General features: G+C 54.5%; 1 protein-coding gene and 2 pseudogenes across 1 annotated transcript; 1 reads left to right on the top strand and 2 right to left on the bottom strand.

Moving 5' to 3' along the window:
* LOC128820668 (uncharacterized) overlaps nt 1–20,776 on the top strand; it is a 1,438,581-nt pseudogene that overhangs the window by 137,724 nt on the left and 1,280,081 nt on the right.
* The window catches only part of LOC128820667 (uncharacterized), a 2,212,279-nt pseudogene that overhangs the window by 1,450,910 nt on the left and 740,593 nt on the right, over nt 1–20,776 (bottom strand).
* Nucleotides 13,908–18,182, bottom strand: LOC128820770 (serine/threonine-protein kinase pim-1-like). The gene is made up of 6 exons (XM_054001604.1): nt 17,424–18,182; nt 17,263–17,313; nt 16,692–17,058; nt 15,904–16,080; nt 15,509–15,662; nt 13,908–15,274 (listed from the first exon to the last, which is right to left on the bottom strand). The coding sequence occupies exons 1-5, from the start codon at nt 18,024–18,026 to the stop codon at nt 15,556–15,558; spliced, it is 1,305 nt and encodes a 434-aa protein (XP_053857579.1). The 5' UTR covers nt 18,027–18,182; the 3' UTR covers nt 13,908–15,274; nt 15,509–15,555.

Below are 20,776 nucleotides of genomic sequence, written 5' to 3'. Positions count from 1 at the left end.
GTTGGAAAGTTATGCTGTATTAATTCTCTCAAGTAATGTGTTGAAGGTATTTTTAGGTTATAACACAATGTTAAAATAGAAACCATACTATGTCAAATACTTTTTAACTAGCTCAAGAAAGAAATCAGATAATGAAGGAATTTTTGCACAAAGATAACAATTACAGAAACCCCTAAATTTTCCAGAGGAGAGGAATTTATGGCTTTCCTTATCAACAGAAACGAACTTCTTCAAGCCTGAATTAGACTCGAAGATGCTTGGGGATTAACAGAATCTTCTTGACAAGTACCAGACGAATTTATTGTTTTAAATAAAATTTATGCATAATCATGAAGTGTTTTGTATATGCAACAGGCTATTGCTTTTAAGGTGATTCCTTTGTTCACAAGGCATGCTTGTCGTGGCTTAAGGGCCCGAGAGCATCCGGACATCCGTAATTCTTTGCTTTTTCTTGTCTTGTAATTGTCCTAACTCTAAATTTTTATTACTCTAATTATGTTTACTATTTTTATAACCATTTTATTATTATTAAAATTTAAAACTTTTAAAAACCAAGTGATTGGAGTTTTTCACACCTCTGTTTGCAAAAATAAAGGCTTTGCGCTCATTAATAGGAGAAGCTGTATGGGTGGCCTGCAGCTAATGTTCTTTTGTTGGCTGGACCCCAGTCTGTGCTCAGGTCTCAATGACTGACCCAGCCCCAAGCTGTTCTTAAGACTGATTTGACCAAAAGCACTGAAGCTTTGTAGCGGTCAGAGGCCCTGCAAGGCCTCCATGGCGGTCACTAGCCTAAGATAAGAAATGCAGAGTCATGATGAGTGGAACAGAGCTGCCCCTCTTCCGCACATCAGAGCCCTGTTATCTCTCTGTAAGGCTATAGGTCGTATTCTCCTCGACCTCAGCCACAGGACAAATCCTGATCCCTCAACAGCCTATATAAACCCATACCATTGCCCAGTTCAGACGGAAGAGCTGTCACTGGAACCCTTTGCAGAAGCTGCCAATAAAGACATCTCCGCAGAACTCCACGCAGCCTTCACCTCTCTCCTTCCCTGCGTCTGCTGAGGTACTTTGCGAGCACAGAGCTGAAATCACTAAGAGCTGAAATCACTAAGAGCTGAAATCACTCCACAAGTGCACGCAAAGTAGCCAGCGGCTCGGAGCTAGCCGAGGGGCCCAGGCAGGCTGCGCCTCATCAGCACAGTGCTACCCGGGACACCTACGGCGGCTGCTGCCCCGGGGCCAGACGGACCCCCGGGGAACACCAAGCCGTAATAAAGCTCTATTGACTCCAAATTCTCCAAGAAAACAAGCACAGGAACTTGGCTAATGTTGGTGACAAAAACAGAGTGTAGAGTTGAACCTTTGAGGCCGCCTCACTGCCACCTCCCCCCACCCTTTTCTTTTGAATTGATTCAATATTCTGAATGCCAGTTCTTGCATGAAATGGGCCCACAGCAAGGAGCTGCTGGGCCTCCTTGTGGTAAATAGGCGAAATGCAATTAAAAGGCGGCTGATGACTTTTATAAAAAATGTGCCTGTTCATTAAAACTTAGAACAACAGAGGCTGAGGCCTCAGGGTAAGCCTGGGGCCTGCGCCACAAGCCAGAGGTAGCTCTAACAGCGCTGTGTGACAAGGTGTTCCTGCGGGCACGAGGTGCCCTCGAAAGAGCCCGGCTGCTCCGCACCCAGGGATTTTTTAAAGTCTCTTGGGGGTGCTCGATTGGTGCGCTTTGGATCCTCTTGCCGACCGGTCCTTTTCTTGGTGGCTGATCGCTCTGTAAGATGGTGCAGTCCTGACCAATCATTTTGGAACACAGCAAACTTACTGGGTGGCTCGTTTCCCAATCGTAGTTCCAGTTGCTGTCATCACCCTATGATGTCACTTTTCTAGAAGATTCTTACTTTTGCACCTTATTACCACCCCCCTTTCTCTGCTTAGTAGCCATACACATACACTTCAACAACTGTACATTCCACTCAACAACTCATCACATGAATTATATAACAACTCATTATATTCATTAACAATCCATAATAACTTATTGTAATAATTAACCATTAAGAACTCCACCTTTGAAAGTGAATTTATTTATAACATCCTGGGTGTTGCCCAAGGGAAGCCGTTTCTGTCTTGCATCACAGAACTGGCAGGTTTTTTGCAAAGACAACCTTTACAAAGGACTTGTTGCGTGCATTAACATCCGAGGGGCTGCTTTCAAAGACAGACAAAAAACCCATGAACAACCAGCAAACCAACCAAACCACATATTAAAAATGAGTACATTATTTTTAGCTCTTGCTTTTAATGTTTTCCCAGCCGGCCTCCTTTTCCACTGCAGTATTTTTCTTTGCACAGAAAAAAACCCTTGCCAGATGATGTGACTTAACAAGGAAAACACAACTCACACACAATGGATATATTAAAGCTAAACATGCAGACTCCCGTTATCACAATCCTCATCATTTCTTTTCTCTTCATTTTTATGTCAGATTGCTTTCAGAAGGGTGAGAACACTATCTGAGATGCCCTGGCTAGTTTGATGCCATAGCCACTTCTTATCTCTCCTTTCTTATGAGCTGTCCTTCCTGTAGTTCCTCTGCCCATTTGTTGCTCTTGGAGCTCTGCCTCCTTCACCTGATTTTTATCTTTTTCTGGATTTGTGGGGATGTTTCTGTTGGTTTTCTTGTTTTCTTGGTGGTTGTTGTGTTTGCCTGTTTGATTTGGTCACGGTTTTACTTTTGCTTTTTGGGTTTTTTTTCATCCACTTAACAGCAGAAATCAGCTTGTGATTTGTATTGTGAACTTTTGATACACAGGTGTTGCACATAAAGGTTGTTTTTGTTTTTAAAGTCATCTCAGACACAGACCTGCAAGCCCCTGTGACTTTGAGAACAGAGTGCTCTCAGACAGCAAATTGTGCATGAATAGGAAACTTGTAGTTCCTATCTCCATTACACACGGCAAAATGTCAAGGGGTTGGAATGGTACCAATTGTAGCCTTTCTTTTGCCTTCTTTTGCTGCCATGCCATAAAACCGTGTCAGATTCATCAATGACCTCGGTTCTTCCAGGATGGGGCGTGCAGGGATGATCCCTCAGCTCGTGTGTGCACCTGGTGTGCACCAGGCCAGACACGTGACTGTGATCCACAGCCAGCCTCTGTCTGCAAAGAGAGCAGGGAGCTGCAGCTCTGAGGAACTCAGGGCTTAGGGAGCAAACAGACAAGTCCCTAATTTATATCAGTTACTTCACTCGAGTATTTTCTGCTGATAGATTTTTATTTTCCTGCCCAGAGCTGGAAAAAAAGAACACTGGCAGTTTGCTTTAGCTATGAAATGAAGAGACTCTTCTCAACAGGTTCCAGCTCTGCTGCTTGTTGCAATTAAAAGCAAAGCAAAACTCTTCTGTTGGTCCCATCAAACCAACATAGGTTTCATGAGTCTGTGAAAGACATAAGAGTGTAAAAATTATTCCATTTTATAGTACTTACTGTTTTCTAATTCAGCCATGGGGAAATTATGCCATCATTCACTATATCAAATAACTGGAAAAAGCACTGGAAAAGAAACCAAATAGTAAGAATACAGTAATTTAAACTTCTCAAAGGCTTTTGATAATGGAGCCCTGAAGCCCAGTCACGTGCAGTGCGGCCTTGGCGGTCCCTTTGAGCCCAGAACTGCCAAGGGTCAGGGCTGGGATGAGCCTTCACCCAAAACAGGCTCCAAGACTGAGTGGGAATCAATCCAGAACAGGGCTCACACAAAGAGCAAGCCTCGAGGCCAAAGCCAATCCCTTCATCAGGTTGGATTTGTTTGAACACTGAACTGGAGCAGATTTGCTTGTCTGGTAACATCACTGTCACCATGAAACTTTACATGAGCTACTAAATAAGCACTGTCCTGTCCTGAGCTGTGTGGCCCAAATACTGTTGAGAACTTGCTCTGCCTCTGCCCTGTGCCCCCGGGGCTGCTCTTGGCCTGGCAGCCTCAGTGGGAGCCAGCACTGGCTGCAGCCCCAGCGGGCCCCCCAGGACAAGGCCCAGCAATGAAGAGGCCAATGAAAGCACTGGGCAGCAGCAGAGCCCTCAGCAGAGTTCTTTGGACAACCACGGACTGGCCACAGCTCCAGTGCAGCATGACTACGAGTCAGGCTACCAATGCTATGAGCAGAGTTACAAGAAAGCTGTGGAGAAAAATCAACAACTGACCGTCTGCTCTGGTACAGCTTCCGAATGCCAAGATAGCAGCCTGTCAGCACGAGGGGCACGGTGAACAGTGTCACCACCGTGCCTATCATGCAGGACCTGCGCACATCCTGGGGGCAGACAATTCTTGGGAGGCGCACTGGAGCCGGGGCAAATATTCCTGTTTCAGTGATAACGTCTGTGGGAGCAATGGGGAGCGTGAGCCCGTGCTGTGCTGCACTGCCGAGCTGGCAGCACGGTGGATACGGCCAGGACGTTCTCTGTTTCCCCCAGAGCTGGGGCCTGCAGGCCCCTTGCCGCCCCTTGGCACAGGCTGTGCCACCCAACAAAGCCCAGCAGGCCGGGAGGAGAGCCCGGGGCCAGCGCAGCTGCTTGGGCAGTCGCTGCTTCGAGGGACATGGGCCAAACCCATCCCTGAGCAGCCCCTGCCAGCCCTGGCCCTCCCTGCCCTGTGACAGCTCCCCCGGCCCAAGGGGACAGACTGTCATAAAGTCTAGAGCCAGCAAAGAGATTGTCCCTGTGTCCTGGTTTAGGGCAAATTTGGGAGCAAATGTCCAAAAGGGCCCCCCCTGAAATCAAACCCACCCAGCCCCTCCCCTCAATCCGTTTGGGAAAAATTTCCGCAGAGAGAAGTGGAAAAAACCTGTTTATTTAACAGGCAAAGCACTCCCCAGCCCAAAAAATGAACAATACCAGATGACAAAACTCATTTGTCGCTCTGAAGAGATGACAGATTCAGAAAATCTCTCCCGTGCATGGTGGCTCTGTTTTCAGTCCCTCTGGCACTGGGAAAGGCTGCTGCCCAGAGTAGCCCTACGTGGGCCACAAAGTGCAAGCTCTCGGTGCTTCCCCAGGTGCCGGTCCAGAGCAGGTTCGAACGGATCCAAGAAAAGGGAAAGAAAACCAGTTGAGACTGCCCCAGCAAGCTAAAGTAACTAAAAAGCAAAGGAGTGCGGTGTTCTGCCCCGTCCGTGCCCAGACAGCACCGTGGAGTTCTGTGTTCCAGCAGGCTGGGCAGCAGTGAGTGCAGTCTCTGATAACAAACTCCGTGCTTCTTCTTCTCCCCGCCTTTGCTCTCAGAGCCCGTCTGGAAGGCACACAATATAATATCCAGCATCAACAGAACACACGATCGGGGACGCGAGCATCGTAAGGTCACCCTAGGACACCCAGTGATTGTGCACTGCTTCTCTTCCCTGCAGCTGCTCCCAGAAACATCCCTCACACTGCTGGAAATGCCCACGCATGGTCTGATCAGTCCCCCAGCTTTTCCAGTCTGCTCTCAGAAATTTTGCAACAAGTTCACCAAGAAATCCCAGGTTACCTCTGTGAATTGCACACTACAGTTTCCTTCATTTTTTTCCCCAATACCTGGAAGTTCCTCTATATAGTAATGGTCTTGAGGATCTCTGATTCTTTTCAGTCATTATGTTTGTATTGAGACAGATGAAACAGCCTTCTTGCTTTTAGGTTTGGCACGTCTGTTTTTTTTCTTAGCATGATGGTTTACTTATTATCTGCACATGAACTTATTTTTATTTATGGTTTTTTTTTTGTTCCCCAAGCAATTATTTTGACAATCTGTCGTTCACTTCTTAGTTCATGTTCCGTATATGAACAATTTTGACTCTCATTTTATCAGAATATAAAGATCTCAGAAAGCTGTATTTTTAATTTTGATGACACTCTCTCTCCCCACTCCCAGCTTTTACAGTGATCCTTTTGGAAACATCCCTGAGGATAGGTAGAATTATTTGGGAAGTGCTTGGCTTAACCTGGGTAACAGATTATTATTTTTAGTGCTATAAACCTGCATTGCTTCAAGCTTCAGAGCCACAGTCCTGATTTGTGGCTCACTGCATGGATGCCTGTCTGAATTAAAACAATGTTTGTGAGGCAGCTGAAGAGCTTAGACCTCAGAGATTTAAATTCCTGGGAGGAGGAGGAGGAAGAAAGGACAAAATCCTGTTTCAAAGGCTGTTTCTTCATTTCTAGGATGCCAGAAGTATGGTAGACTACAGCTGTCTTCAAATGTCATTTAATTACAGAAAAACCCTCTACAGGGCCAGACACCAGGACAAATTACTCGACACCTTGCCTCACAATGCATCAACTTTAATACTAGTGAGAGGTAGACCTTAATTACAGTCTGATTCAAGCAAATCCACATTGTGTGAATGGCAAGAAGAATTTGCTTGTGAACAGATGAATATGTCCCACTCAGTAATGAACAAGATTTGCCTTGACTTGGAAGAAAGTAGACATGGAAAAATGCAGTATTTGGGTTTTATCCAGTGAGAAATGGGACAAGAAGCTGTAACAAGTTACCTGTCTTACAGAACACAAGTTCTGATACCGCCAATAGGGTACCCTCACAAAGGGATCATCAGGACATTCCTTTCTTTCTTAACATGGGATGGGCAGCAAAATGCTGGCATTTATCTGAACTGGAAGCTGTGTTCCTCTCCTGTTTCTCCTTGAGCACACTGTGTGTTATTTGCAGACTTCACTGCCCAGCCCATCAATCCTCTCTTGGCCATTTGCTAAACGGCACAACTGCCAAAATACAGGTGCCAGCATAATCACCCCAGCACTAATCCCACACTGCTTTGATGGAGCACAGAGTGGCTTGGGTTGGAAGGGACATTTAAAGGCCATCTAGTCCAATGCCCTGCAGTGAGCAGGGACACCTTTGACTAGGTCAGGTTGCTCAGAGCACGAGCTTGAATGACTGCAGGGATGGATGTCCACCTTTCTGAGCAACCTGTGCCAGGGTTTCAAAACCTACAGTGTAAAAAGTGGGTTTCTTTCATCTCGTCTGAATCAACCGTCCTTTAGATTAAAACCATTCCCCCACAGTCTGGTCACAAAGGCCCTTACAAAAAATTCTGTCCCATCTCTTTTACCAGCCCACTTAAGGTACTGAAAGGCAGCAATCAGGTCTCCCTGGAGTCTTCTCTCTTCCAGGCTGAACACCCCAGCTCTCCCAGCCTGTCTCCAAAGCAGAAGGGCTCCAGCCCTCCGAGCATTTTGTCCCTCCTCTGGACTAGATCCAACAGAACCATGTCCTTCCTGTGCTGGGGACCCAGAGCTGGATGCAGTACTCTGTCATGGTAGAGACGGAGACAATACAAAGCAACACCCTCCATTTCCAGAAGGCTTCAAACCCTGTTTTTATTCTAGCATGCATGCCTTTTCGACATTCTTACAAAGCTCATAAGTTTACACTTTACTCATTGGTCACAAGAGACAAGCAAAGTGCTGATTGGAATAGGCAGTTGCAGGTTTCTCTTATTTATCCTTCTTCCCTTCTTGGTTTCTATGTCAACGACCTTGGTAGAAAATTCTTTCAGGGGTAAACATAGATCCTCATATCAAAATTCTCTTGGGCATGGCTGCAAAACAACCCCTGCTGCTTCTTCCTCCGCCTGTGTTTGGGCTGTGCTGGTGGCAGAGCCAGCCAGGTTGTGCTCTGCGTTCCAAAGGCTCTTGAGAGTGGGCATGAAAAGCGCTGCGTGCACAGTGGAGACTCCTGGAAGGTGCTGGCAAGAGCGTCCTGCGGGAACAGGGCTCTGGGCTCTGGCTGGAACAGCCTGGTTTTGCTGCTGTGACCCCAGGCAGGAGGTGAGGCAGGTGAAGAGGCAGCAGGCAGCCTGTGTTTGTAGAGGGCCTGGGGCTGCACCTCTGAACCTCCACCTGGAAACCCACTTGGGGGATTACGAGCTACAGCTGGAGTGGCTGTCCTGAAAGGACCTGAAGTCATTCAGCCTTGCCAGCTTTTCTTAAGAGTGTCTTGGTGTTCCCCAGGAAAGCTACATGTTTGGGGAAATGCCTTTGGAGGAAAGGGGCTTGCTTCTCAAGGGAAGTGCTTCCCAGGGAGCTCCCAGTCAGGCAGGTGCAAGTGTCCCCCTTGGGCTCTCTGTGGTCCTTTCAGTCCTTGAGGCCCTTTGCGCTTGGCAGAGGGGCAGGGCAAGGGAGAAGGCTGTGAAGAGCAGGTTTGGCATCCGCCTGGACCTATGGAGACCAACCCAAGCACCTGCAGCAGGGTGTGTTCCCCCCTTTGGACAGAGGTGTGAGCAGCAGCATCTTTGTCCAGCCACGAGCCCCAGAGCTCTCTTTGAGAGCTGTGAATTAAAAGGCCTTTACGCACACACTTTTCACATCTTCCCAGTCTGCTGGGTTTCAACTCTTGGCAATATGCATTTGCCTCTTGCTTGGTGGATGCTGCTGTGGCCCAGGGCCAGCACAGAGCTGGGCTGTGAGGGCCAGGCAGCATGGAGAGTCTTGGCTGATCTTGGTGTGTCCCTGGCCTCAGAAAAGGCAGGGAAGGTTTGCCTCCCAAGGCATCCTGCTCATTGGCTCTCCCCGTGCATCTTGGAGAGAACAAGGTAGGCATTTCTGGCAGCTGGGCACCAGCAGGCCTTAAAGTGGGGGTGTGTTGTGGAGCGAGCCCAGCTGAGATACCCTGAGGGGAGCCCAGTGCTCCTTGCTCCCCTGTGCTGACACGTGAGCGTTTCTCTGATTTCGGGATGACCCTGGCTGTGTCAGGGGGTGCTACGTGGACACGAGACAGCCGGTCCCGTCCCGCTGGGTCCCAGCAGTGCCTCGCAGCAGTCCTGCATCCACGTCAGGATGCTGGCCAAGAGAGGTCCTGGAAGCTGAGGCAGCTGATTTTAAGCTTGTGCAGTGCCTACAGGTCAAGGCCAACGGAGTTCCCTCAGGATACAGCAGTCCTGAGGGGTCTCCCTCATTCAAAGAAATCGGCAGACAAATGCACTGTCTGCCAAAAGCCCTTTTACTGACCTGGCAGGAGGGCAGGGGTCTGCACCCACTGGAATGTTTCTCCACCACCTATAAATTTCAGTGGGTTGATGTAGGAATTGTATCAAACATACCGTCCATCTTTACACTGCTGAGGTGATTCGATAGGCAGGGGGTTAGAAATACATTGTGTCAGATTGCTGTACTTGAAGCTGATGTCCAGGCCCTGGCCAGGAGCCGTCTCCATGCCCCAAAGCAGCACAAAATCTTCCTCATGGCTTCCCTGCACAGGGCTGACTCCACACCTGCCCTTAGTTCTTCTGCTAGACTATGGCTAAAGCTTTTTGTCAAGTCACTCTCAGGTCAAGTTAGGCCTGCCAGGTTTTTCTTATGCTAACTGGTGCTAAGTACTTAGGTAGGTCTGTGCTAATTACTTGTTTACTCATGTGAATTGCTTGTGCTTCCTTATGTCAAACAAAGGCCTCGTTTCATTGCCAAAGGTGCCTGAGGCCACCCACTCCTTGTGGCAGCAGTTGCTTTCCTGTGGAATGTTCTACCTCCCCAAGAGTAAAGAGGGAGCTGGAGAAAGAGCTTGCCAGGCTGCTCTCCATCCTCTCCAACCAGCACTCGTGGGTCAGTGGAGAAGTCTGAGCTGAGCGCAAAGGTGCAAATGGAACAGCCGTGCACAGGAAGGCTCGGTGGGAAGGATGATCCAGGAACCACAGGCCTGGCAGCCTGAGCGTGCTCCAGGGGAAGGCCTTGGAGCAGATCCTCCTGAGTGCCATCCCACGGCACCTGCAGGGAACCAGGGCGTCTGCTGGAGGGTGGGGAAGCTCTGCGGAGGGACGGGGACAGCTGGGGCTCCTGGCGGGGTGTTGAGGGATCTGTGCGGGAGTTTGGGGGGGTTGGTGCTGGTGGGGTGTTGGAGAAGGAGTTGTGTGGAAGGGGAGACATCTAGGCTGGAATTTGAGTCAGTTGGAAGGCAGCATCTGTGCTTTGGCACAGCTTTGGTTAAGGAGGGCAGAAAGAATATCTGTGACTTTTCCTCTTCATGGTCCTGATTCTGCTGCAGGGAACAAGAGGGGAGAGCTGCACTTTACTGGCCACTTAGATATCTGTACCAGGGGGAGGATTCGCCCTTTTGCCATCTACTCATTTCTTTGGGCTACTTTTGTACCACTGAGTGGACTTTCATTTCTTCAGAGCTTTTTTCCTTAAGAGAATTAGGATATTATCATCCCTTCATAGAAAACCAAAGAATGGCCCTTGTTTTTGCCCTTTTTTTGTGTAGTCTTATGTTCTGTAAAGTGATCCTCAGTGGATGAGGTTAAAGCAAATGAGTTGCTGCTTTGAGATGGGAAGCAAAATTCCAACTCTTCACCTCCTCACGCCATCCAAATTAATTTGGGAAGTTTGCAAATATTTGGAACTACTTGAGTTGAACAATGGGAAGGAAAGCTTTCCTGAAGTGAGGATTCTTACTTGCCAGATTCTTCTGTGCCTTTGCCACTAAGGTGTTTTTGTGCTGAAGGCAATAACTTCAATGAGAAAATAATTTCAGCATGGGGCAAGAGCTTCTGACAGAGACCAAGTGTTGCCAGCAGTTACTCCAGGTGCTCCTGCCAAGAGCCCCTGCAGGCAGGAGCGCAGCCCCCAATGCACGTGGGCTTTGGCTCCCTCTGGCGCAGAAGCCCCCCACGGGCACAGGTCTCTGGGGCAGGAGAAGGGCACCAGAGCTGCCAGGGCTCGGGGGGTGGCAGGGCTGCTTGGGCAGGGACTCTGCCACACCTGCTGATGTCAGCGCTCCCCGGGCCCCAGGGGTCAGAGCAGCATTCGTGCCCTGGCCCACACGTTCCTTGTCTGTGTCACACCCGCGGGTTTAGGATGGCCACCAGCCGGGACGTGTCCCAAGGAGTCCGTGCCAGCTTCTGTGGAAGGCCCCGTGCCCTTCCCAGCACAGCTGCGTTGGCAGCCCTGGGGGCTCCTTCTGCTGCCCTGAGCCCGCAGAGCAGGGCAGCGTTTGCTGATGGTTTGAGCCGTTCCTAAAGACCCTGTCGGGCTGTCTTAGACACTTGGGGTGAGGAATTCCTTCCAACCTGGGCCACTTTGGGTGGGCTGGGGTCAGCCCCAGGGCAGGGGGCAGTGTGTGCAGGGCCCCTTTGTGACATGGTGCTGCGTGGTCACCGTGGCATGGAATGGGACAGCGTGTCCAAGGGCCCTTTGTGACATGGGGTGACATAGGAGCTGGCAGTGACAAGACCGCGCCACAGTGCTTGGAGCACACGACAGCACAGGACAGGACAGAGCGGTGCCGTGAGGAGCCCCCGCACAGCGCACTCGTTCGTGTCTGACCCGGAGCTTTTCCCAGGCGTTATTCCTGGAACTGACCTTGAGGCCAGACCACAGGACTTGCTGACCTGTGGCCTTCCCGAGGCTTCTCTTCTGCAGGTGCCCTTGAGGGCAGACTGTGGGACTTGGTGCCCCGGAGGCATCTCCCATCCCTGCCACCGGTGCCCTCGAGGCCAGACCACAATCAATCCTTGACAGGATTCTCCTGTCCTTGTGGCAGGAGCCCTCGAGACCAGAGTGCAGGACTTGCTGTCCTGTAGCCTTCCTGAGGCTTCTCTCTTGAAGGTGCCTTCCAGGCACGACTGCAGGACTTGCTGACTCGGAGCTTTTTCGAGGCATCTCTCCTGCAAGTAGCCACAAATCCAGTCACTGCCATGGAGCAGAGACCCCCGAGAGTGCCCAAGCTGGCCTGGGTGCAGGAGGAGGAAGAAGGCCCTGGAGCTGCCCCAGTAGAGGAGATCAAAGAGGTGGTGCCATTTGAGCCACTGCAGGAGGGTGAGTGGCAGAGCTGGGCTACAGGGTTGGTGCCTGCAGCCAGCTTGGCACCATTGCATCCCATGGCATCCCATGGCATCCCATGGCATCCCATCCCATGGCATCCCATGGCATCCCATCCCATCCCATGGCATCCCATCCTATCCCATCCCATCCCATCCCATGGCATCCCATCCCATCCCATCCCATGGCATCCCATCCCATCCCATCCCATCCCATCCCATGGCATCCCATCCCATCCCATCCCATCCCATCCCATCCCATCCCATCCCATCCCATCCCATACCATCCCATCCCATGGCATCCCATCCCATCCCATCCCCTGGGGACATGCCCATGGACAGGATGGAAGAGGGGCCGGGCAGACACCCCACAGTGGCCGTGCTCTATCCCCTGGGGCATCCCAGGGCTGTCCCTGCCTGGGGAGCTCAGGGCTGGGCTGTGTTCTCCGGCCTCTCCCGCAGCCCCTCAGCTCTGGCTGCGCTCGCTCTTTGCCAGATGCAGCCGTGGACCGCACACAAGAGCAGGACCCCGCCCGTGGCCTCTTCCACAGAACAGTGGAGGTACCTGCAGCCATCCCCACCTGGGCTGGGCCTGCTGGCACCGCTCAGCCGAGCACCGCGCTTGGAGCATTCTGTGGAACATGCCTGGCTTCCTGCCCTTCTCCTACACCTGGTTTGCAAATTCATCAAGAGGATTCAGGAGGAAGAGACCCACACCATGGGCAAAGGGCTCAGAGCATATTCACACACCTTCAAAGCCAAGACCTGTGCTGCCCTGCTGGATATGCTCGTAGAGGGGGGGTTTTGCAATCCAAGGCAAATAGGCAGCCTGTGGCCCAGGGTTTGATCCTCCCAGGAATTGCTTGGCCTCCCAAGCCATGTCCGCTGGTCACTGGAAGCCTTTGAGGCCATGGCAGTGTGGTGGGAAGGGAAGCACTTCTCTGGGGAAGCTGGGGACATTCCTCCCTCTGGCAGCTTTCCAAGTCTCCCCGTGCCTTCTCCAGGTGCCCGCCATGGTGAGGTACATCCACCAGTGGCTCATGGACAATCAGTTTGCTGAGCACAGGCTGAACAGGGCCCTGCTGGATCTCACTGAAGAACAGCCCACTGACGTAGTAATGACGCTCCTGCGTGTGGCCCCATCCTGTGACAGGTATGGGGCCACCTGCCCAGAGGGCTCAGGGCTCCCCAGCCCATCTGCACAGCCTGTGCCAGGTGTCTGACCAACAGATAGTCCCCAGGGCCCTCTGGCTGCACCCCTTCAGATTCTGGCCTGTGAAATGCCTGCAGCCTCGGGAGAGATGTGATGGGCGAGGCCCCTGTCAGTCAAAGCAGGGGCTGGTCCATTCACCCAGTACAAGCCAGCCTGCACTGTGACACACGGCAACAGAGTGCCAGGCACAGCTGCGGGTGCTCCCCGTGAACCTCAGCTCTGGCACCACTGTCTGCCCCAAGCTTCAGGGGCTGCAGTGGGAGCCCGGCTGGGCTCTGCCCTGGGGCCATCCTGCAGGGACAGCTGCAAACAGGGAGCATTCCCTTGCCACCAAGAGCCAAGCCAGGGCTGCAGGGCAGCTGCTCCAGCCCGGGCTGCACTGCTGAGTGCTGTGCTCTGGGGCTGGGGCTCCCCACACAGGGGACTGGACTGGTGTGCCAGAGGAGACAGAGAAGCTGCAGCTTCAGCCTAACTGAGGTGGGTGCGTGGGCTGGGAAGAGTGGGGAGGCTCAAGGGGATTCACAGAGCTCCTTCTGCTGGAAAGACAAGGAAAAGGGAGTGGGAACTCAGCAGTGAGGAGAGATGAGGGCTGGAGAGCAGCTCTGAATGACACTAAAATCCCACCAGACCTCTGAGACATTGCTGCTCCTCAGCCAGTGACAGGATGAGTCCCTAAGCCGGGGGCTCAGCCTTCCTCGTGGTGAGGGGCACCAAGGAAGGCAGCAGTGTGATGGAGACTGCCATGGGCTGGGAACTCACTGGGGGAAAAGAGGGAGCAGTTGGGAAGTAAAAGGCAGGTGGGAGAGAGAACTGTTCAGAGAAGGGCTGAGCTACAGCTTGAGCAAGCTGCAAAATGCCATTTGGGGTCATTCCAGATTGATTTCATTTCAGAAGCTATTGAACAAGTTTATTTTTTGGGTGGTGGCATGTTTTCCCTTGGCGGTGTACACTCTGCAGACTTGAGCTGTGTTGCTGAAATGCTCAAGCAAGGCTGTGCTGCAGGGCACACCATTTCTTCTTTGGCTGATTCTGGCCCGGTGCTGAGCTCCAGCAGAGCCCTGGCAGAGCCCAGAGCAGCCTCAGCACGCGCAGAGCCCGGCTGCAAGGAGAGAAACCAGAAAGCGCCCGTCAGCTGAAGGCTCCTGTCCCCTTGTCCCAGCCGCCCGCGGTGCCCAGGCCATGCTGGCCGTGCCCAGAGCGGTGCCCAGAGCTGCCCATCACTGCTGCCTTTGGCAGCAGAGCAGGAGGGCAGGACATGTGCCCAGCCTGCAGCCAGCCACGGCACATCCAGCCCTCAGCAGCTGCCCGGAGCAGGATGCTCCTGTGCTCGCTGCCATCTCCCCAAAGCTCTGATCCCACCATGCCGAGCAGACGGGATCCACCTGACGCCATCCACCGCTGGAAGAAAAGCTGGTCCCAAACGATGTCCTCAGCCTTCTCCAAGGGCACGGCCCATCCACCCCGCAGCTGCTCCCAAGCACTTCCCCATCCAGACTGGACCCCACCTGGAACGCTTCCTCTAGAAAAACACACAACAAATGCTTGAAAATAAATTAGAGACAAAAAGGGGAACAAGAAAAAAGGTCAAAAATCTTATCTCTGTCAGGGGCTTGAGGAAGGCACAACCCCTGCATGGCAGGGAAAAACCCACCCACAGGACAGGGAAGCCCAGGCTTTCTCCCTTCCCCCTGCACTGCCTCCCAAAATAACGGTGATCCCAAAGCAATCAAGGGCAGTGGAGCAGCCCAAGCCCTTCCTTGCCTGCAAAGCAAAGCAGGCCCTGCACAGGTTCTGGAGTCCCACCTCTGCTCCCACCATGGGGGTTGGTTTGTGTCGGGCTGGCTGCCCCAGCCCCAGCCCCAGCCCGGGGCACGGTGGGTGCTGGAGGCTGTTGGCAGGGCCAGGAGCCCACTCCCATTTCGTACCCACCCCAGCCCATGCCCCCAACCCTGCCAAAAGCAGCCTGGCAGCCGACTGAAGGATCAGCTGCATCCGCCCCAGCAAAGGGGGAACCTTTGGTTCCCGGCCAGGCTGAGCAATGCCCAAATCTGGGAGCATCCCCCTGCATGTGGATTCATCTGCAAATTCCCTGTGGAGCCTGGCTTTGGAGAAGGTGCCAGAATCCAAGTCCATCATCTTCAGCTGGCCAGGCCGAGGAAGAGATTGTCATCCTTGAGGTTGTCCTTGGTGTCTCCAGCAGCAGCAGCCCCACCTGGTGCAGCTTCTCCAGGGGCTCCTTCTCCTTCCCTGGGGCCAGACCAGGCTGTCAGGGTTCTGCCCAGGGCCCAGCTGTCAGGGAACCCGGACAAGCAAAACCCGGGGGATGGTGGCCACCAGTGCTTGCCACACCAGGTGTCCAGCTCAGCTCCAACCCAGAGCTGCGTGTTCCCTTCTGCTGACCCCTGCTCAGAGCTACAGGCAGCACAAAACCTGTCTGGTTGGCTTTGCCACTGATTGCCAAGAGATGTGTGGAGCTGTTACCTGCCAGGCCCCTGGATCCAACTGTGCACGTGGATCTCTCCCATCCTCTAGGGCAGAGGAACACCCTGCACCCAAGGATCGTGGAAAAGCTCTTCTAAGGATGGCCTGTCCATGGGCTGCATGGACAAACACCTCTTAATGACATCCTGGCACTCTGGGGAGGGAAACCAGGAATCACCAGTCAGTTGGAGAAGTTGCTCCCCCTGTTCCCATGCCCAGGCCATGCTGGGTGTGCCCAGAGCTGGGCCTGAACTTCCCCATGGATTCTCTGTTTGGAGGAGAGCAGGAGAGCAGGACTTGTGCCACCTCCTCAGCAGCTGCCAGAGTGGGATGCCCACGAGCTGCTGCTGTCTCCCAGCACTGGTATTGCCCCGTGGCCAGAGATGAATATCCACCTTGAGAGAGCCGTCGTGGGAACAAGATCCGCCCCCAGATGATCTCCTGGCCCCTCCTGAACGGGTGCTTGCCCATGACCAGGTGGCACAGCAGGAGGCCCAGGGACCAGATGGTCGCTGCCTCGCCGTGGTAGCGGTGGTGGTGGATCCACTCTGGTGGGCTGTAGGACAGGGTTCCTGTGGAACACAGAGTTCAGCAGGGGGATGCTGCTGCTCCCAGAGCCTGGCCCCAGCACCCCTGGGCATGTGGGGGCTGCCCCAGTGGCACACGGGGTGACCGCTGCCCTCTCACCAGCACCTGGGACTTGTGTACAGACTCGGGGCTGGAAAAGAAGCCACTGGTGCTGGAAGAGGGCAGCAGAAACCCTGGGAAGGCCCAACCATGACACACAAAAGAAAAACTCACCCAGTGGTGGAGAAACCCACTTGACTCCCTGCCTGCACAGCCCCCCAAAAATGTGAAGAAGCCAAGGCAAACAAGGGGAGCAGAGCAGTCCAAGCCCTTCCTCGCCTGCACACCAAACCGTCCAGGGCACAGGGTCAGACCCCCCTCTCTGCTACCCCCATGGGGGTTTTTGTCAGGCTGGCTGCCCCAGCTCCAGCCCCAGCCCAGGGCACAGTGGGTGCTAAAGGCTGTCGGCAGGGCTGGGAGCTGGACCCCCTCACACCCCCACCCAAATCAACCTGGCTCCAGCATTAATCCCGTCCCAGCTGCTATAGGGGGAGCCCCGGTGCTGCACCCCGGCTGGGCCATGAGATGCCCAGGAGCATCCCCTGGCAGGGCTCACCTGCAAACTGGGTGTAGGCTGTGTCTTGGAGGAAGGCGCCACAGCCAAAGTCGATCAGTTTCAGCTGCCCGGTGGCCAGGTCGAGCAGGATGTTCTGGGGCTTGATGTCCCTGTGCAGGACCCCGCAGCTGGTGCAGTGCCGCACGGCCTCCAGCACCTGGCGGAACAGCCCCCGCGCCTCCTCCTCCGGCAGGAACCTCCGCTCCGCCAGGAAACCCGACAGGTCCTGGCACCGCTCCGGGCGCTCCAGCACCAGCAAGAAGCTGTCGGGGAGCTGGAGCCACTCCAGGAGCTGAATGACACCAGCGCAGCCAGAGGCCACCTTGGCCAGCAGCACGACCTCCAGGGGTGCGCTGGTGCCGTCGGGCTGCGGGAGGAGCGCGATGCCGTCAGTGGGGCTGAGGCCGTGCCGGGGCTGGGGAAGCCCTCAGCCAGCCCGGGATGTTTTGCATGCCCCGCTCAGCCCACGCCCGCTCTCCCTGCAGGGCTCCCGGCAGCTCCCACCCTGCCGGGCCCCGGCTCATCCCCGCCCGGCACGGCCCGGCTTCTGCCGCTGGCCCCGCTCACTCACCAGCTCGCCCCAGTGCCGGATGCGATCCCGCGGCACCCTTTTGATGGCCACCTGCGAGCAAGGGAGAGCAGCGGGTTCAGCTCGCCCCCCGCCTAGCCCAGCCCCATCCTCCTCCTCCTCCTCCTCCTCCTCCTGCGCCCGCCGCCGGCCCCGCCGCTCACCGGGGCGCCGTCCGAGAGCCGCGTGGCCGCGAAGACGCTGCCGAAGCCGCCGCTGCCCAGCAGCGAACCCAGCCGGTACCGCTCCTGCAGGGCCTCCTGCGCCTTCCCTGCGGGCGGGACGCGGCTGTCAGCGCTCGGCCCGGGGCCAGGAGCGGCCCCCGAGCGCCCCCCGAGCGCCCCGGGCCGGCCATCCCCAGGCGTTCTCTGCTGGCAACGGGACAGCGGCGGCTCGGGGCCGGCGGCCGCGCTGCCGAGCGGCGGAGCTCGGGCCGGGGAAGCCGCAGCGGAGGCGGCGGCAGCGGCCGCGCCGCCTGTGTCCTCCGCGGGGCCCGGGAGGAGCCGGGGCCGGGGCCGGGACTGGAGCCCACGTCGGGGCCGGGGCCGGGCTCGGGCCAGGCGGAGCCAAAGGGCGGCGATGCCGCCCCAGCCCCAGGCACTGATGCCCGCCCAGCAGCGCCAGCGCCAGCACGGCCAGAGCCGGGCGGGGGCGAGACCGCGGCGGGACGGCCGGGGACGGGGACGGGGACGGGGACGGGGACGGGGACGGGGACGGGGATGGGGACGGGACAGCCCCGCCCGGGGCCGGGGGCGGGTCGGGGGCATGGCTCAGCCCAGCAGGGGGAGAGGGAGACTGGGAGAGGAGGGGACAGCAGGAAAGGGAGAGCGGGAGAGGCTGCGGGACAGCGGGAGAGGGAGAGGAGGAGCAAGAGGGACTCGACAAAGTCGCTTCTTTTTCTGCTGCTGCTGCTGTTGCCGCTGCTGCCGCTGCTGCTGCTGCAACTGTGGCTCTGCTGTGTCACCATGGATCCTCTGTTCCATGAGGTTCCATGGTGTCACCATGGTCTTCTTGAATTGGCAATGTCACAATGGACCACTGGTTCCATGAGCCCCCGCTGTGTCACAAGGGTGTGCTTGGTTCCATGAGGAACCAAAAATCTCTGCATAAACATTGAACAACATTTGTTTAACACACTTGGGAACATCTGTTTGCATTCAAAAGGGAGGTTAAAGGTGAGAATGGCAGCAGCAGCTTCCATCTGCAACAGAGATCCAGGGAAAGGACAGGGACAAGAGAATTCAGCTGAAGGGCTCAGAGAATTCTGCTTTCAGAGATCATTTCTGGTCACACTGTCCCTTGTAGAAAGGTGACACCATTCCAGGCAGCCTGTACTGAGCAGGTGCTTCCTGAGTGGGGTTTGTTGTTCAGGAAACCTGCTCAGGCTTTTCCATTCCTTCCTTCCAAACAGGAAAACTTCTCCTGGGCCTGTGTGCAGGCAGAGCCCTGAGGAGAGCAGGTGGGACACGGTGCAGTGGGCTGGGACATGGAGCTGCAGGGCTCAGGGACAAGGTTCTGCTGCAGGGCACAGGGATGTCAGTGCCAGGTGGGCCATGTCAGACATGGTGAGGCTGGGGCTGAGGAGCAGCTTGTCCAAACAGGGTCAGCCTGCACGAGGCTCATTCTTCCCCGTGCCCAGAGCTCCCAAGGAGACATTCAGCATCAATATCACTTGGGGAATGCTCCTGTCACCTCTTCTCTGAATTGAAAAGTTCAGAGTCTGTTTGAAGACCACCAGACCTTGTGCTTGTAGGTGCCTTTAACCTGCCAGCTATCTGCTGGGATCTCAACACAGCAGAGAAGAGGCAGTCCAGGAGGTTCCTAGAGTGTATGAGGACAACTTCTTGTCACAGCTGGTGAGTGAGCCCACCAGGGGAGGGACTACCCAGACCTGCTGTTCACAAACTGGTGAACTGGAGAAGGGCTGGTGGGACATGTGGGGGTTGGAGGCCATCTGGGGCACAGTGACCATGAAATTACAGAGTTTTCAGTATTTGGTGAAAAAAAGGAGGGGCCTCAATACAACTTCTACACTGGATCTCCAGAGGGCAGACTTTGGCCTATTAAAGAGACTTATTTGAGAGTACCTTGGGAAGCAGCCATTAAAAACAAAGGGGTCCAGGAAAGGTGGGTGTGCTTCAAAACAGAAATCTTGAAGGCACAGGAACCGATTATGCCAGTGTCCTGAAAGATGAGCCGACGAGGGAAACAGCCGGCCTGGATGGGCAAGGAGTGTTGTAAGGACTAAGGAGCAAAAAAGAGGGTGTATCATCTTTGGAAGGAGGGTCAGGTATTACAGGAAACCCTTAAAAGGGTTGCTAGGCCACATAGGAAAAAAATTAGAGAGGCAAAAGCCAACTTAAAACTCAATCTGGCCACTTCTGTAGAGGTCTATAAAAATATATCTTTATTAATACATCAGTGGTAAAAGGAAGGGCAAGGACAACATCTATTCACTATTGGATATGGTGGCAAATGCAGTCACTAAAGATGAGGAAAAGGCTGAGGTAGTTAAACCCTTCTTTGCCTCAGTTTTTCAATGAAAAGAAAGGTTGTCCTCAGGACAAGTGTCCTCCTGAGCTGGTGGATGGGCACAGGGAGCAGAACAGCCCCTGTAGTCCAGGAGGAAGCAGCTGGGGTCCTGCTGAGCCACTCAGATGCTCACAGGTGTATGGGATCATATGGGATCCATCCTAGGGGGATGAGGGAGCTGGTGGATGAGCTCCCCAAGCTGCTCTCCATCATTTCCCATCAGTCCTGGCTCAGCAGGGAGGTGCCAGAGCACTGGAGGTGCCAGTGTGAGCCCATCCCCAAGAAGGGCTGGAAGGAGGATCTGGGGAACTCCAGGCCTGTCAGCCTGACCTCGGTGCCCGGCAAGGTTCTGGAACAGATCACCTTGAGAGCCATCACAGGGCACCCACAGGATGGCTGAGGGGTCAGAGCCAGCCAGCGTGGATTTAAGAGGGGCAGGTCCTGCCTGAGCACCCTGATTTCCTTTTATAACCAGGTGACCCAGCTGTGGATGTGGGAAAGGCTGTGGATGTGTCCATCTGCACTTCAGCAAAGCCTTTGACACTGTCTCTGACATCATTCCCTGGAAAAGCTGCAGCCCACGGCTTGGGCAGGTTCCCTCCTGGCTGGGAGATGGAAGAGCTGGCTGGAGGCTGGGCCCAGAGAGTGGTGGGGATGGTGCTGCATCCAGCTGGGGTCCAGTCCCTGCTGCTGTCCCCCAGGGATCTGTGCTGGGCCCAGTCCTGTTTCACATCTTCACTGATGATCTGGCTGAGGGGATCGAGCCCACCATCACCAAATTTGCAGATGACACCAAGCTGGGTGTGAGTGTGGATCTGCTGGAGGGCAGGACAAGAAGACACAGCCTTGAGCTGCACCAGGGGAGGTTGCGGCTGGACAAGAGGAAGAAGTTCTTCACAGAAAGGGTGAGTGGGCATTGGAATGGGCAGGCCAGGGGGGAGGTGGCAGAGTCACTGTCCCTCTGCAGTGGCACTTAGTGGCATGT

The sequence above is a fragment of the Vidua macroura genome, chromosome 30 (assembly GCF_024509145.1).
Source record: "Vidua macroura isolate BioBank_ID:100142 chromosome 30, ASM2450914v1, whole genome shotgun sequence".
Classification (NCBI taxonomy): Eukaryota; Metazoa; Chordata; class Aves; order Passeriformes; family Viduidae; genus Vidua; species Vidua macroura.
The sequence above is the reverse complement of the archived record's forward strand: the minus strand, read 5'-3'. Positions and strand labels throughout refer to the sequence as shown.